The 14684-nt window shown below is 40.3% G+C and overlaps 1 protein-coding gene across 1 annotated transcript in view; it reads left to right on the forward strand.

Moving 5' to 3' along the window:
* Nucleotides 1–34: 34 nt before the first annotated feature.
* The window catches only part of ARHGEF26 (Rho guanine nucleotide exchange factor (GEF) 26), a 58588-nt gene continuing 43938 nt past the window's right edge, over nt 35–14684 (forward strand). The window contains exons 1-5 of the mRNA XM_009700910.1: nt 35–541; nt 2074–2113; nt 4355–4500; nt 10416–10484; nt 12393–12409. Coding sequence (XP_009699212.1) covers nt 35–541; nt 2074–2113; nt 4355–4500; nt 10416–10484; nt 12393–12409 — 779 coding nt within the window. The remainder of the gene's footprint in view (nt 542–2073; nt 2114–4354; nt 4501–10415; nt 10485–12392; nt 12410–14684) is intronic.

Here is a 14684-nt window from a genome sequence, read left to right on the forward strand (position 1 = left end):
CGCCCCTTCCCCCGGGGACGGCAGCGCGGCGGCGATGCCCTCCCAGGGCAGCCGGGTCTCCAAAACAACGGAAAAAGTGCTGCCGGGAGCCCCCCTGCTTTCCCCGGCGCAAGGCGTGACCCCCCCGGGGCCGGCGCCCCCTCAGGACCAGCCCGCCGTCCTGAGCACCAACAGCCCCGCCGCTCTCAAAGTGGGCACGCACCAGATCATTCCCAAGAGTTTGGCTTCCGAAATCAAGGTGACGAGCAAAGGCACCGGCCAGAATGCGGAGACGAGCAAGAGGGTGCTGAAGGTGCGCAGCATGGTGGAGAGCCTCAGCGTGCCGTTGGTGGCCGATGCTGAGGAAGAGGCCGAGGGCGACTCGGACAGCCCGGGCTCCCTGAGGCGCGGCCTGCGGTCCACGTCCTACCGCAGGGCCGTGGTGAGCGGCGTGGACTTGGACGGCTCTTCTAATTTTAAGAAAAAAAACAGAATGTCCCAGCCCGTACTTAAAGCAGTTGTCGAAGATAAAGAGAAATTTTCGAGCCTGGGGAGGATAAAGGTGAGTTGTGTTGATCGGTGACACGTTGATTGGAACGGTGCAGGCTACACAGGAGCGTGATTTGCAATCTCTGTGTTTTCTATAAATGCTGGGGTTTTTTTCACTTTACTTTTTGCTACCACGAAACTTTTTGTAGTCACTGAGTGTCGCAGATCACTTACAAGTGGTGTTTTCAAAGTAAAGTGGTGGAGGCTTCAGGGACAGGGTTCTGTGGTGATCTGGGCGGCCCAAAGATGTGTTGATGGCGGCTTGGTGCTCGCATTTCCCGCTGGGTCCCCCAGCGCGTCGGGGTCTTCTTTCAGAATCAAACCCATGTTTTAAACCTGCTTCCCAGAAAGTAGTAAACAGGAAAAAAAAGAGACGTTGGCTTCACTAAGCCTGCCTGCTAGAGTAGACAGACAGAAAAAATGAACTGCCTCCCTTACTCCTCTATCTGGGACATTACTTTTAAAGTATTTTTAAAAATTGGAGTGTGATTTTTTTTAAATTGATAGAGACCACTTCAGGTGTCTTTTTGTAGCTTAATTTCAATGCCTGTAAGTAAAAGCAGAATGCCTGTTTTTAATTCTTGGTTGTAATCCCTTAGTAGATTTATATTGAAAGTTAATGTATTAAATTAGAAATACTTACTGAAAATAATCTTGAACATATCATATTGTAATCTTGTATTTCCTTCTTTTTAAATATAATTTGTTACTTTAAAAAATACATTGGTGGATTTCTGCGGAGTGTTTGGAATTGTGTAATAAAGCACTGCAGGCTAATGGCTGATGCTGTAGCTCTTAAAATAATTACCAAAGAGCTTCATGACAATTTTTAGCCAAATTAAAAATTATGGTTATGGAATCTTTTGTGAAAATGCTGCAAGTAGTGAAAGAGTAATCGATCAAATTGTGAGCTACTACAGAGTAGGGAGGTGGTTTGTTTTGGTTTGGGTTTGGTAGTAGACTTTTTAGCAGTAAGTTATGCTTGAAATAGGAGGACGTGACATTGTCCTGTCTTTACACACAAACCTCCTTTTTGCTAGCAGCGTTTTTTTCAAATAGATTTCTTGGGCCATACCACTTGTTACACCAAAACAGCTGTTTTATTTCAAAGGTTTGTTTTGGTCTCAAAACGTTAGTTTACAAAATACTTAATGTGGTGGCTCTTTGCAGAGTGTGGAAAGAGACAGCCGCTCAGTCATGTACCTTGTATCCTCGTAGAAAAGCCCAGTGACAGTGGAATGAATTGCAAGGTCACTGAACTCTTCTAAAGCTGGTATACTATGCTTTTGAAACGTAGGAAAAATGAAGAATTTGGGACAAATGCATGTAAACAACGCGTGAGAAAGGGGAAGCTAGAGTAGCTTATCACTTTTCTGTGATGAAACAGTTGTTTTCATGAATCCTTGTCCAACATCAGAAGTTTATAGATTAGGGCCTGTTAATTTGGTGCTTAAGTGTCAAATAAAACAGAAAATCTTGTTACTGTTGGTTATTTTGCATTCTTCCTTTAATGTATATATATCTCTTTCCTGTTAAAATTATCAGAAGAAAATGCTGAAAGGACAAGGGACGTTTGATGGGGAAGGTAAGCCCTTTTCTGTACAGACTTGATAATATGCTCAATCACAAGAGAAATGAACTTCAGGATCATTTTGCATACTTCTTTTGTTCGTAGTCAAAGCCTGGGTACCTTGTTTTTCAGTAGACTGACTGAGATACAGAACCATAATTTTGACACTAGACATACTTTAGGGAATATTTTAAAGAATATAGAATGGCAGGCTAAAAATGGGGTTTTGTTTGAAGGGCTTCTTTTTAAATTCCTGTCCCTCCTGAACGATGAACTGGTCAATGTTGTCTGTCTCAGCCCTGACAGTTCCATAGAATAACATAGATGAGGCTTCTTCTCCAGTTGGGACTGCCTTCCTCCCTGTTCCCTGGGACTCTTCCCAGGTGCAAGCCGTAGCTTTTGTGGATCAGCTTATGCGTTTAGGGTCATCACTTGCAGCAGACGCCTGGATTGTTATTCTCCCGAGTTTATGTTTCATGCAGCTAATTCTCTCATTTCCTCATAAGGCAAGGATGCTGGGGTGAGTTCTTGAGTTTGTAATCCTTTTTTTTTTTCTTTCTCTTACTACCTAGGCTTGAAGTTTAAGTGTCAGAAAAACACTGTCCATGTGTCTGCTATTTTATGTTACTCATTAATTCTGGACTTTGGCAAGTTTGCTGCTTTTCACAGTAGTTTCATGCAGCTATTTCTCTCATTTCCTCATAAGGCAAGGATGCTGGGGTGAGTTCTTGAGTTTGTAATCCTTTTTTTTTTTCTTTCTCTTACTACCTAGGCTTGAAGTTTAAGTGTCAGAAAAACACTGTCCATGTGTCTGCTATTTTATGTTACTCATTAATTCTGGACTTTGGCAAGTTTGCTGCTTTTCACAGTATTTCAACAAGAAAAAAATTCTTTCCTGGCTATGAGTCCATGCAAGTTTCATTATAATAACTGCTACTCTCTTGGCTTTTCTCTGTTTAATGCCTCGTTAAGGTCATCTCAGCTGCTGTGTTACCTTCCTTTTCTTCTTGTTTCTATTTTCAAAACTTTCCACTTTGTTCTCTTTGCGTTACCTTCCTTTTCCTCTTGTTTCTGTTTTCAAAACTTTCCACTTTGTTCTCTTTGCATCCCCCCCATCTTACTTTCATCTTTTCTCACATTATCTCCTGATGACGTTTTCTAGATTCTCTTCCAGTGGCTCCCTTCCATCTTGGATTGATCCCAACTAATAACTTTCTCTGTAATGCCTCTCAGAACTCAGTTGCTGTACACAATTTCCTGTCTTAAAAGTGTATAAACTATATAGACACATTCCAAAGAACAAGGACAGAAGGCCAGACCTTGTTTCATACTCAGCCAGGGCTGTGTGGTCTGGGCAGGTGGAACAGATCCACCCAGCCTGGTGTAAGGCCTCACGAGTTGCAACTGTGCGCAGAGCAGCCAGACCTTTCACTTCTTTCCCCTTCCTCTCGTAGGGGACGATTGGATATTGTCCAGAGCCTGGCCCATCTCTAAAGTAGCTTTTAGAGCTTGTTTTCTTAACAGCTTAATCCGTCTGTCGGTTATTCTGGTCTTGAATTTCCCTGTCCTTTTCTGCCTGCTTTTGGAAAGGATGTGCGGTCAAGGAGGCTGGGAAATGAAAACGGTGTGCTCCACACCTGTGGTTTTTTGCCCTTGATATTACTGAATTAATACTGGCAGTACTGAAATACATAACGAGTGTATTTTGTCTTAAGGTTCATAGACCTCATGCTTATTCAAGCCAGCTTCGAAGTTTCTGTTTGGAATAGTTCTGACCTCAAATTTCTGAAATTTGGATCATTTCCTTCTCTTAGTGAAGTGCGAAGACAGTATTTAAAGCTGACAGAATAAAAGTTGGCATGGGTAGTGGACTTACAATGGTCTTGTAGATTAAAATAGCTAGACCTCCAAATGAGTGACTCCGCTCTACTGACATGCTTGTTCCATTTTTAAATTGCTGGCTAATTATGAAACATTGTACAGCAAACCAAGGAAGAAAAAATTGTTTTCTGTTTTTTCTTGACAAAGGCCACATCTGTTCTTTAATTCAGTCAGCGTGGATCTTTTTGGTAGCGGTACAGTGATCCATTGTTACTCTACTGCACCATTGTCCATCCTAAATAAGATGCTATCTTTGTCTCTTGGAGTTTGTGAACATTGTGATTTCTTTCATTGTTTAAATGTTACTTATAATTTTTATGAAATCAATTAAGCTAACTTTCTAGCAATTAATGACATACTGTCGTTCTTTTATAGAAAATGCTGTATTGTATCAGAACTATAAAGAAAAAGCTCTTGACATAGATTCTGATGAAGAGTCGGAGCCCCGAGAGCAGAAGTCAGATGAAAAGATTGTTTTTCACTATAAGCCCCTGAGATCAACATGGAGTCAGCTGTCCGTTGTGAGTATTTGATCATTGTATAGCCAGACAAAGAAGGTATCTAAGAATGTATTGAAGCAAGTCTTTTTACTTGCTATTGGAGTTTTTGGCTGAAGTTTGTCATCTTCTTTTCCCTTCCAAAATATAAGGTGTCTCCGAATACAATTTTTTATTGTCAAGTTTGCAGCTATTCAGATGTTACTAATCCAAATCCAGAGGTCTCAATTTAGCTTCTGTTTAGGCTTTATGTAAGGTCATTCCAGCAGCTTAGAGAAAGTATGAATAATGTTTTCTCAGTCAATTTTAGTAGATATAGTTGGAAATTGTGGTAGATATAGGACTGATGCTCCTGCCAGAATCAGTTTCCCTCATTACCTGACATGTCCCTCTTTCTGGTGCAAGTGTTTGTAGGCTCATGTGATCACACAACAGACTGGTTAGAGTACGTGATTTGAAATTACCAAGAAAAAAAATTCAGTGAGGTTTAAGGTGAAATTAAATACAACTTTGAAAGGAATTAATATTTCGTAATTTCATGCTTTAAGGTACATTTCTACTATGTTTTTTTCTTTTTAAACTGTACTGGACATAAAAAAATCAAGCATGCCTCTTTTGTTTGCACATTGAATTCAAGGCCCTGACTATGTTCTTCCGACAGTCGCTCAAGATGGCTGCTTAGGCCTTGCCTGCGCAGGGTGTTGGCAGCTGTACTGATGCACAACCTTAGAAGAGTTACAGTTTGCACCAATGTACGTTACTATAGCTGGATGTTCTGACTGAGGTACCATCAGAAAGCCTGAAAAGACAGGTTTAAATCCTAACAGCATGTAAACTCAGAGTGAAATCTGTACTTTAGTTCCTTCTAGTAAATTGGAGTGATGTGGACCAAACCTTCAACAGGATTTAGTCCTGCTCTTTTTTTTTTCTAAACCTGTTTTTCATTTTATAAGAACAACATGAAAGTCCTGATCAATTACTGGTCTTTGTTTTACATAAAAAACAATGCAATTGAGAAAGCGTATTTTAGGGTCCTGTATTTGGCAAAGACACAACTTTACTGATAGGTTAAAAAAAAAAGTGTGTGTGAATTCACTAAAAGGGTGAATTATGCTAAAGAAAAGCTTCACTTAGTTACAAACAAGTTTCTGCTGAATTGTTCTAAATTGCTGCAAGCCAATTCTAAATTGATTTGGCTGCCTATATTTAATGGAAACCATTTTACAAAAGCTGAGTGTTCAAATGGTCGTATTCTCTCCTTAGCACAGTCTGTGAAGCATCTGCAGTGGCTTTTTCTTGATAGCATCATTAAGCAAAGTAGAATTCAGCTATTCTAATCAGTACTGTAATCTTGCTAACTTCCCTGCTAATAAGCTGGCAAATTGACGATACTAGTTGATGTTTCTACAGGCTTTCATCATATGCATGATTTTGAGACTAAAGAAACTGTAAAAATTCTGTGTTTCTGTGTTTAATTTTATCCTTTGATCATTTCTGTGACTTCTGGAGGGATATCCCCAAAATGAAGGCTTTGGGTTTTTGTGTTGGTTTGGGGTTTTTTTGTTTATGTAAGTTGCAGAATGTTGTAGAATCTCATCTCTATATGTGGCATAAGAAACATTATTACATGACATGATCACCTAGAATATTTGGCAATTGGGGCCCTTGGCTGTGTATATCCTAAATAAATTAGTTATTAAGCCTCTGCGAGATCTTCTAAGGCTATTTAGATTGTCTGTTTAGAAGAGCTGTCTTACAGATGTTAATGACGTTTTGGAGTTTAAGGTGTTGAAATATGAATCCCTCTTTGATTCAAGAATTATGAGGCAGACAATGTAGTTTTGAAAAGACTCACTTTAAGTTTTTTTTTTCAACAGATCAAGTACTTTAAATATAGTTAATTTGCTTAATGTTGCAAAAGAGTTTGTTTATAATGAAGTCAAATTGTGTCTTTTTTCTGCCTTCTAGGCAAACCAGCAGTTAAATGTTCAACAGCTGAGGTCTTTTGGAAGGAATGCTGTTCAGTAATAATAATAATAATTTCAAAAACACTAATTTGTTGTGAGACCAGAATAGTATGACAGTCATCTTGCGAAGAGAACCATTCCTGTGCCATGCTTACAGTTATATAACCCAACTAGTTCTTTACGTTTTCTAGCACAGCGGACTTGCTCGGTGTCTTTACTTGATTTACAAGGTTGGAAGTAGGGAGTATATGGGAAAAGGTAGTGCACTGTGAAAACAAAATATGGGAATCTGAATCTCATAGCATCTGTGTTTATAAATCTCTGGAAAAATTACATGCTATCAATGTGTATTAAAAACAGTGGAATTGTAACAGGAAGTCAGCTGGAAAATGTCAAAGTGTTGGGTTTCAACATATGTTAGGAAAGAAGGAGAGTAATATGTTCACGGTATTTGTTAGCGGTGGCTACACTGGGAAATTGAGGGGAAAGACAGCAGAACGAGTCCACTCTTTCTGCAGGATGTGTCTTTGGCTCTGCAGGCTTGACAGCTGATGCAGTTGTGGCCAGACTTTCTGTTGGAGGGGGACAGCGAAACCTTCATGCATGGACTTGTCAAATCCTTTATGATAATAATAAAAAAAAGGGTGTTTCTATATCTCTGCAGTGTGGACACACATGTGAAACTAAGATTGAGCTTTTCAGAGAACATTGAAAGACTCTGAAGTAGGGTGCTATTTAAATCCCATTTCTTTCAAGTTCCTCCCTTGAACTCTCTTCCTCTTTAGATTCCTGTTACAGATAAGACAGCTGGCAGTAGCTAAGCAGATGACTAGGTGAAGAGCTACCTTATCTACTATCTCTGTTCCTTCCAACCTTCATCTGTTAATTTAGAAGTTCGATTTAGGGAGAATAACCAGTATTTTCAAAACACATTCCAAAAGTATCTTTCAATATTTTTGGAGAATTTCCAGCAGATCATAGGCAGTGATACCAACTTGTGCACTATGTTAAATATATTTACTTTCCAACAAATGCAGCATTCGGTTGGTATGGATAATGACAGTGTGTATTACTGTGCATGCAAAGAATCACAGTATCCATTAGGTTGGAAGGGACCTCTTGAGATCATCGCATCCAGCCCCTTGAGGAGGGTCGTTTAGAGCAAGTTGTCCAGGACTGTGTCCAGTCAGGTTTTTAGTATCTCCACAGGTGGAGACCTCACCACCTCCCTGGGCAACCTGTTGCAGTTTGACCACCGTTATCTGACTGGTGAACTTGGAACGTAAATGTCTGTTTTTCCAAGTCCTTACCATCCAGCCTGGAGAATATGATGCATGTTCACTTTTCATTACTACTGTTAATGCTACTGTGATTCTTACAAATATTCTTGAGATCTGCCACTGGAAACAAATGTCCCATAGCATGGATAATGCTCATAATTATTCAAGTATGTAATATTAACTGGGTGTTTTAGCATCAAGTCCTCCATTTCATGGCCAGTAGGGTCAATGTACTTATGTAGCATTGCATCAAGACTTTGCATGTTCTCTCTAACCTGAAACTCTTTCCAAGCATTTGTCATTTGTGTTTCATTTTTCTCATGATCTCTCTTTCTGTTTTGGGACAAGTGTGGTTGTGATTTTTGTCATTCATTTAAAAAGCTGCTGCGAGTTGCTTTACTGAGCCGCTCACACCGTCGCCTTTCCATGGCTGCCTCTTCTCTGTGGAATCAAACAAAACCTACCTGGTTTTGCTGTCAGGAGTCTTCAGGGCTAATCTGTGCATTAGGTCTCATTTCTCTCCCAGTATCAAAGGGCTTATGTTCAATTTAGTTTGTGGTGCAGCTACTAACTATATTTCTCAGAGAAATACTCCTGGTGAGTCCCCCCCCGAGCCCTGCAGCACCTCTGTATTTTGGAGGAACTTCTTGTACCTAACCACAGAGTTCACCTGGTGTTCTTCCATCCTGTCCTCCTTGTCTCCATGGTTCAATCAGTCATGACTGAGTTGGTGGAAAAGAGTCCAGTGTGACAGTAAGACAACTTTAGTAGCTGTGGTCTTTGGCCTCTTCCATTCTTTCTGGATATGTTCTTAGCTTATATTAAGTTTTCGTTTGCATAGTATCACAAATGTGTTTTTTAGGCTATTTCAGCTAAACATTTTGGACACCTCAAAAATAGCAATATAATTATCTCTCACAGAGTATGCCAAAATAGTCTCCGTATTTGGGCCTCTTTCTCTTTGGAAGTGTTGCCATTGATTAAGAATATAAGGTTGAGTCATTTGCTTATGTGATGAATTTGTGTGTGTACTTTGTTTGTACACGCCCATATATGACAAAGTAACGATCACAAAACACAGCTACGTTTTTTTGAACATGAATACAGCGTTTGCTGCGTTGACCTCGCTGGAAATTTGCAGTTGCTCTGTTAACAGGAAGCACTGAAATCTCTTGGATATGTTCGTAGGTATTTCCTGTGTCAGCATATTTTTAGAAATCTTCCACTGCATCTAGAAAAAAGTGACATTATGCTTCCTAGTGAGTGCTTTAAAGCTTTCAGGTTGTTGATTGAAAGGTACTTTAATAGAAAGGCATCTAATTAGTTCTTGCTTGATATTCAGAAGTGTGTGCTTGTGGTGACATAGGAAGCTGTAACTTGTGTTCCAGAGAACAATTGCTTAAACACTGAAATATTTATGTTATTTTTATAAGTATATACATGGGTGTATATACTTTGATGTGCATGCAAACCAAAGTGCAGCGGTTCTTGATGTTGTGCCATCTTACTCTTGAGCCTGCTACCCAGGTTTGTGATGCCTGGTATGCAGGAATAAAACGAGGAATAATACATCCTTTGAAATTCCAGGGAACAAGTGGAGTAAGAAGAGAAAGCTGCTGGTGGTGGTATGTTAGGAGCTTTTGGAGAAGACTGAAAGAGAAATGGGAGAATGGAGGTGCATCTGTTAGGTCTCGTGTCCCGTGACTTACTACCACTCCACGAAGAGAACAGTATCTGTCACACGTGTAGTGCTGTGCAGTGGCCTGCCTCTCCCCTTCCCTGGGCCAGCATCCCATACGCAGGTGACCCTCCTGGTGTGAGCTCCTGTGTTTAACACTCCTCTAGGAAATGTGTGAAGTCAGTCCCTCCTTGGTGCTTCGCTTGCTGTTGTGTTGTGTGGTGGTGTTTGGTTTTTTTCCTAATATTCTGTTGAATGACATAATGCATGTGATTTGCACCAGGAAAGAATAAACTTCAGGGGTCTCTGGTGTGGAATTTGGTAGCTGAGTATGTGGCTTCAGGCTGTGGGAAATGTGGCTGTGGCTGGAGTCCATGGTGGGTGCATAGGGAGAGCTGGGGCAGACTTGTCTTGGCTGCTTTGGCTGTAGGGTGCCGAGGCGGGAGAGACATCGTTGTAGGGTTGAGGGCAGAAATACAGGGGTATTTACCCAGGATTTTATCATGCCTGTTTAGGGTAAAGCTAGAGCTCCTCCAGAATAATTTTTTTGGCCAACAAACTACCTGTCTGTCTAGGTGTGTTTTTAACAAATGAAGACGCTAAGATTTTTCAGGCCAACTTGCAAAACAAAACTTGTGATGTTTGTGTGTCAGTCAAGAAATCGGAACTTAAAAGGAGAAAGCAGTTTTTGTGCTCCTGTGCGTGTGCAAAATCCAGGGAGGTTGTGCAGGGTGACCGTGATTCAACTGTGCATGCTTTCGCTGCAGTAGTAGTTCTGCGTTTGTGTCTTGGGATAGCTTTTAATGAAATTGCTTAGTTCTTTTGATAAGTCAAATGACAGATGTTATTGACTTAATTTTTTTTTATTTCTGCTAGTTCACTGCTGTCTTTCTGAAATGGACGGATTCTTTAGCTGAATTCTTAGTGCATTGTTTTGATAGTCCTATATATATTTTTAATAGCTTTTTTCTACAAAAGATATTAAAAATTTTAATTAACTTCTTTATTCTTTAGGTAAAGAAGAACGGGTTATCAGAAGCAATCAGCCAGGAAGAAAGAAAAAGACAGGAGGTACTCTTTAAAGTAACACATTCTTTCTCATTGATTGTTTAGGGATGCACTGCATGCCTGGTTTAATACTCTCTGTTTGTTGATAAGGAGACAAGTTCATCACAGTGCTTCCTGTCCTAGAGTGAAGTGTCTTCTCTCCCCAGGGAGAACTAATAAACAAGCCCTGTCTATTGCTGGTGTGCATGCGTCCCTGCCACGGGACATGCCCCTGCCAACATCCTGCGGGTCTTGCTGGAGGAGTGGTTCCTAGGTATGCTCACTCCAGCAGATGTAGCCTGGTTGTTGGCTGCTCATAGCAGTGGTCAGTCACTGCTGCGTGCTGTGCTGTACCGGGGAAGGTGTAAAATCAACCTTGTGTTCACAGAGGGTAGGAGGTGGCACATAAATTTTTAAGGCAGTGAGCAACAAAGAACAGCTTTTTACAATGCCCCTTAGTTGTAACTAATCCTGTGAACGACTGTGAACAATTCTGAACGTGCGAGCACTGTGTGTCTGGTGTAACTAACATTTTTCCTTTCATACTGAAATGGAGTAGGTGCATCCATGCTCTCAACAGTACAGAGGACAGCAGCAATTACTGATGTAGTTATCTGTTTTCTCTCTGTCTCTTTCCCCTTTGCTCCTTTTGTCCTGTTTATCTGCTTTCCTCTTTGCTCCTTTTGTCCACTTTATCTGCTTTACCCTCCTTCCTTACTTACAGGGGCTATATCAAAATGAATGAGAGGTGTTGAAAAGAATAGCCTGACCTAGCCAAGAATATACCTGCAGTTCTTGAGGTATGTCCTTCAATAAGAAAAAAAAACAAGTTTTTTTGACTAGAGACACTGTGGCATTACCTGCCATGGTAATTTGTTCCAGTATCTTCATTTCGCTTCAGGACATACCTCAGTGAATGTAGCTGAGTGAGACCTGACTTAGGTTTTCTGTCAAGTTCACAGATGTGTATAGCAAGCCTCAAAGATTAATTTAGCTGCGTGACGTACAACTGTTGTGTTCATACATGCAATACAGAAATATCTTGTATTGCATACATGAGATTTAGACGATGGTTTGTTGGGTTTTTTTATAATACTGCATTTCTTTGGCTGTCTTCTCTTGCTTTTTTGGGGAAAGAGGCTGTGCAGTGGCTCAGGCCATGTGTTCTGCTTTTCTGTCTCCTCCTGCTGGGAAGCTTTGAGACAGAAGGCATTTGTTTCAGTCATATCCTTTAAGAGCCTTTAGTCTATGTTTCCTGGAGTTGTATTTATATCCCTTCAAAGAGAACAAGTTCTTTAGATGCCTTTTAAATGTTTTCAAGCCTGAGGGTTTTTTTTTTATTTGAATATTAGAGGCCCATTCTTTTGGAGGGAGTCTAAATAAATATTCTTAAGATGTAGTTGTACTACCAAGTTGTGCTTTTGCTGTATTTCTTTTAAATTGCCTTTTGTCAATTATTCTTTAAACTGCTTTTAAGACCCTGTTAGATTATTTTTGCCATTATAATATATTGTCACTACAGAAAAATATATTTGTTTGCTTTCTACCTTGATTAAATGTCAATGTCATGCATTCATACACATCCCATCTTTCAGAACACATTAGTGAGGTGGATCTCTGTGCATCTTTTGTCTCAAGAAAACATGTCATATAGACAGGCTGATTTGAACTAAAATAATTTTCAATAGATCTTCCTTTCTTGCAAGCTAGGAACTCTAACTGCAGTATGCATCTCGCCTCTTAAGAGTGTTTACTGTTCCTCAGGATTCAAACATCTGCTTAGCTTGATACCATGCAAATAAACCACAATATGGTTTCAGATATCATTCAGAAACACTGTTAGCAAGCACCTGGCAAATGCCACCCCAGCCTCTGAATGTGGTGTAGTTACTGTATGTCAAAGTCAAGAATGTTTCTTAATCCTTCTTATTTTTGGTTCTCCAGAATGTGTTTGGGTCATGGTAAGATGATATTCTTTCCCTTCCTTGCACGTTAGAGACAAAATGTCTTTCTTTGTCCCGTTTATTTCTGACTGTGCTAATGATTTCTGTTACCAAACTGGTAGAAGTCCATGAGGGTCCTCAATAAGAGCATAAACAAAACCCCTCCAGAACAATAACAATAAGAGAGCTTGTATATTTTCCTGTGTTGAAAAATGTCTGGGTAGAAACCAGTTAGCCATGGGACTCTACAGCAATCGTTAGGTCAATCCTTTCTTTGTGAGCACAGCTGGGGCAAGTACAATGAGACTGAAGATTGGAAATGTAACTGCTGGGCAAAGGCCAAAATGCCCTTTTTTGGCACCTTCGTGCACATTGTTAGCCAAGCAGCAGGTAGATTTGCCGCCAGAGTTCGGCTGATGTGTGTGCATGTCCTGTAGATTCTTGAGGCTGATGGAGTTTGCTGGTAGGCAATTTCACATTATTTTCAGCATGACCTTTGCACATCTTCTTGCACAGCAGTATTCACTCTTGTAAATAACACGTCGTGTGTTGTAGCTGTTACCTACCTGCGACTGTATCTCTCACCTACCTAAAAAGCTGAAGGCATCTGGTAATAAGATGGAGAGACTACTGATACGTACATTGGACTTTCTTTCCTTGTATGTATAATGGCCCTCTAGGTTTTCTGTGGAGTGCAGTTATCTTTGCACTGCATAAACCTTTAAGGCTTCAGCTAAAGCAGACTTTTTTCCTTGTTTTGTTCTAAGAAATCCAAAACTTGTTATTTCATTATTAAAATCTCCGTTCTTTGATGTCCCCAGCAGAATGTTTCGCATTTTTTTTCCCAGTATGGTTTGTCTCAGGTGGTGGTTGGGAATGTTCAGGAAGACTGCATTCAACCTGCCTGTAGTCTCCCTTGCCTTTATACCTGGCGATGGAGGAGCAGGGTTTCTCTAGAGCACATACATCAGACCATCTGAGGGAACTCCTCCTGTGGGCTGTCAGCTGCAGCACCCTCTCTCTGTCTCTGTGTTTGTAGAGCCATGGGCATGAACCTCTCTAAATACTCAGTATTCTGAACTGTTGCATTTAAAGTATGCATTTCTCCTTTGGCTGGAGAATGCTTAGAGAAGTTCGTTGACAATAACTAATGAAATTGTTCATGCAAGTATTAACATTAGTTATGTTGAGAATAAAGTTACATTACCTCTGCTGACAGTACTGTTCTGTGTTAGTATTACCTGGAAGGTAGCGCTGATGACAGATGTGACTCAGTGGAGCTCATGACTGGGTCCATGAAAATTATTTAACTTTTTCCATGTATGTACATACAAGAACTCTATTAGATTACAGCAAATAAAGCCTAGAGAGGTAAAAGATGGCTAAAAGCTGAATGGGTTTCTACATGAGAGATGAAGATTTCCAATGGAACAAGTATGTGGATTTCAAAGTCCAAGAGTCCATTAAAAGTTTGCTTTGTATGTCAGCCAGCTGATGAAAGTTACGGTTGCTAACTTTAGGTGGTAGGGTGATAAAACAGAGTTGTTGTTTGTGGGAGGTGAGGGAGTGTCCTGGAGGTCTGCCCCTCTGCTCGCTAATCACCAAAGGGGATAGCGGCTGCCACCCCCTCCTCCCCACTCTGCCGCCCGGCTTCTGTCCCTGCTGCAGATAGCTCAGCTTCTCCTGTGCCTGCTCCTCACTTGATGTTTTAAAAGTAACCAAGGTGTCACTGCTGAGATACGACTAAATGCTGAATTTTGCAAAGGGTTTTGCTTTTCTGCAGATGCTTGGGTAAGCAGAGTTCTGTTACCCAAGAACACTGTCAAGTAAGTAACAGCAGCTTCTGTTCCAAAAAAGCCAAGGCAAATACTGGCTGGTCAACAGTAGTATGGCTGGTAGGAAGCTTCCAACCAGACCACAGAAACAGACTTTTTTTTTTTTAATTTAAAGCATTTTTTAATTGAAAAACTAAACACCCTCAAAACCAAGACCCACCTCTCAGGAGTATGAATGGGGAGTGATCACAGTTGATGTTCTGGTTTTTTGTCTTCAAACTCTCTGTTTGCAGTTATATTGAAAGGTCTGAATATAGACTTTTTTAAAGAAGTCTTTTTTTCTAGTATTAAATAATTTATTTCTAAGTAAATGATGCAACTATCATGGAAATGACTATGTTATAACCTCTAGCTTACATCCAACAACTTTTCTTTACAGCTCTCCTCCACGTTTTCCTTTTTTTTTTTTCTTTTAAAAAAAAAAAAAGACCTCTTTAATAGTAAGTCTTTTCTCCACC

This window comes from Cariama cristata, unplaced genomic scaffold (genome assembly GCF_000690535.1).
Source record: "Cariama cristata isolate BGI_N322 unplaced genomic scaffold, ASM69053v1 scaffold25245, whole genome shotgun sequence".
In the NCBI taxonomy this organism is placed as follows: domain Eukaryota; kingdom Metazoa; phylum Chordata; class Aves; order Cariamiformes; family Cariamidae; genus Cariama; species Cariama cristata.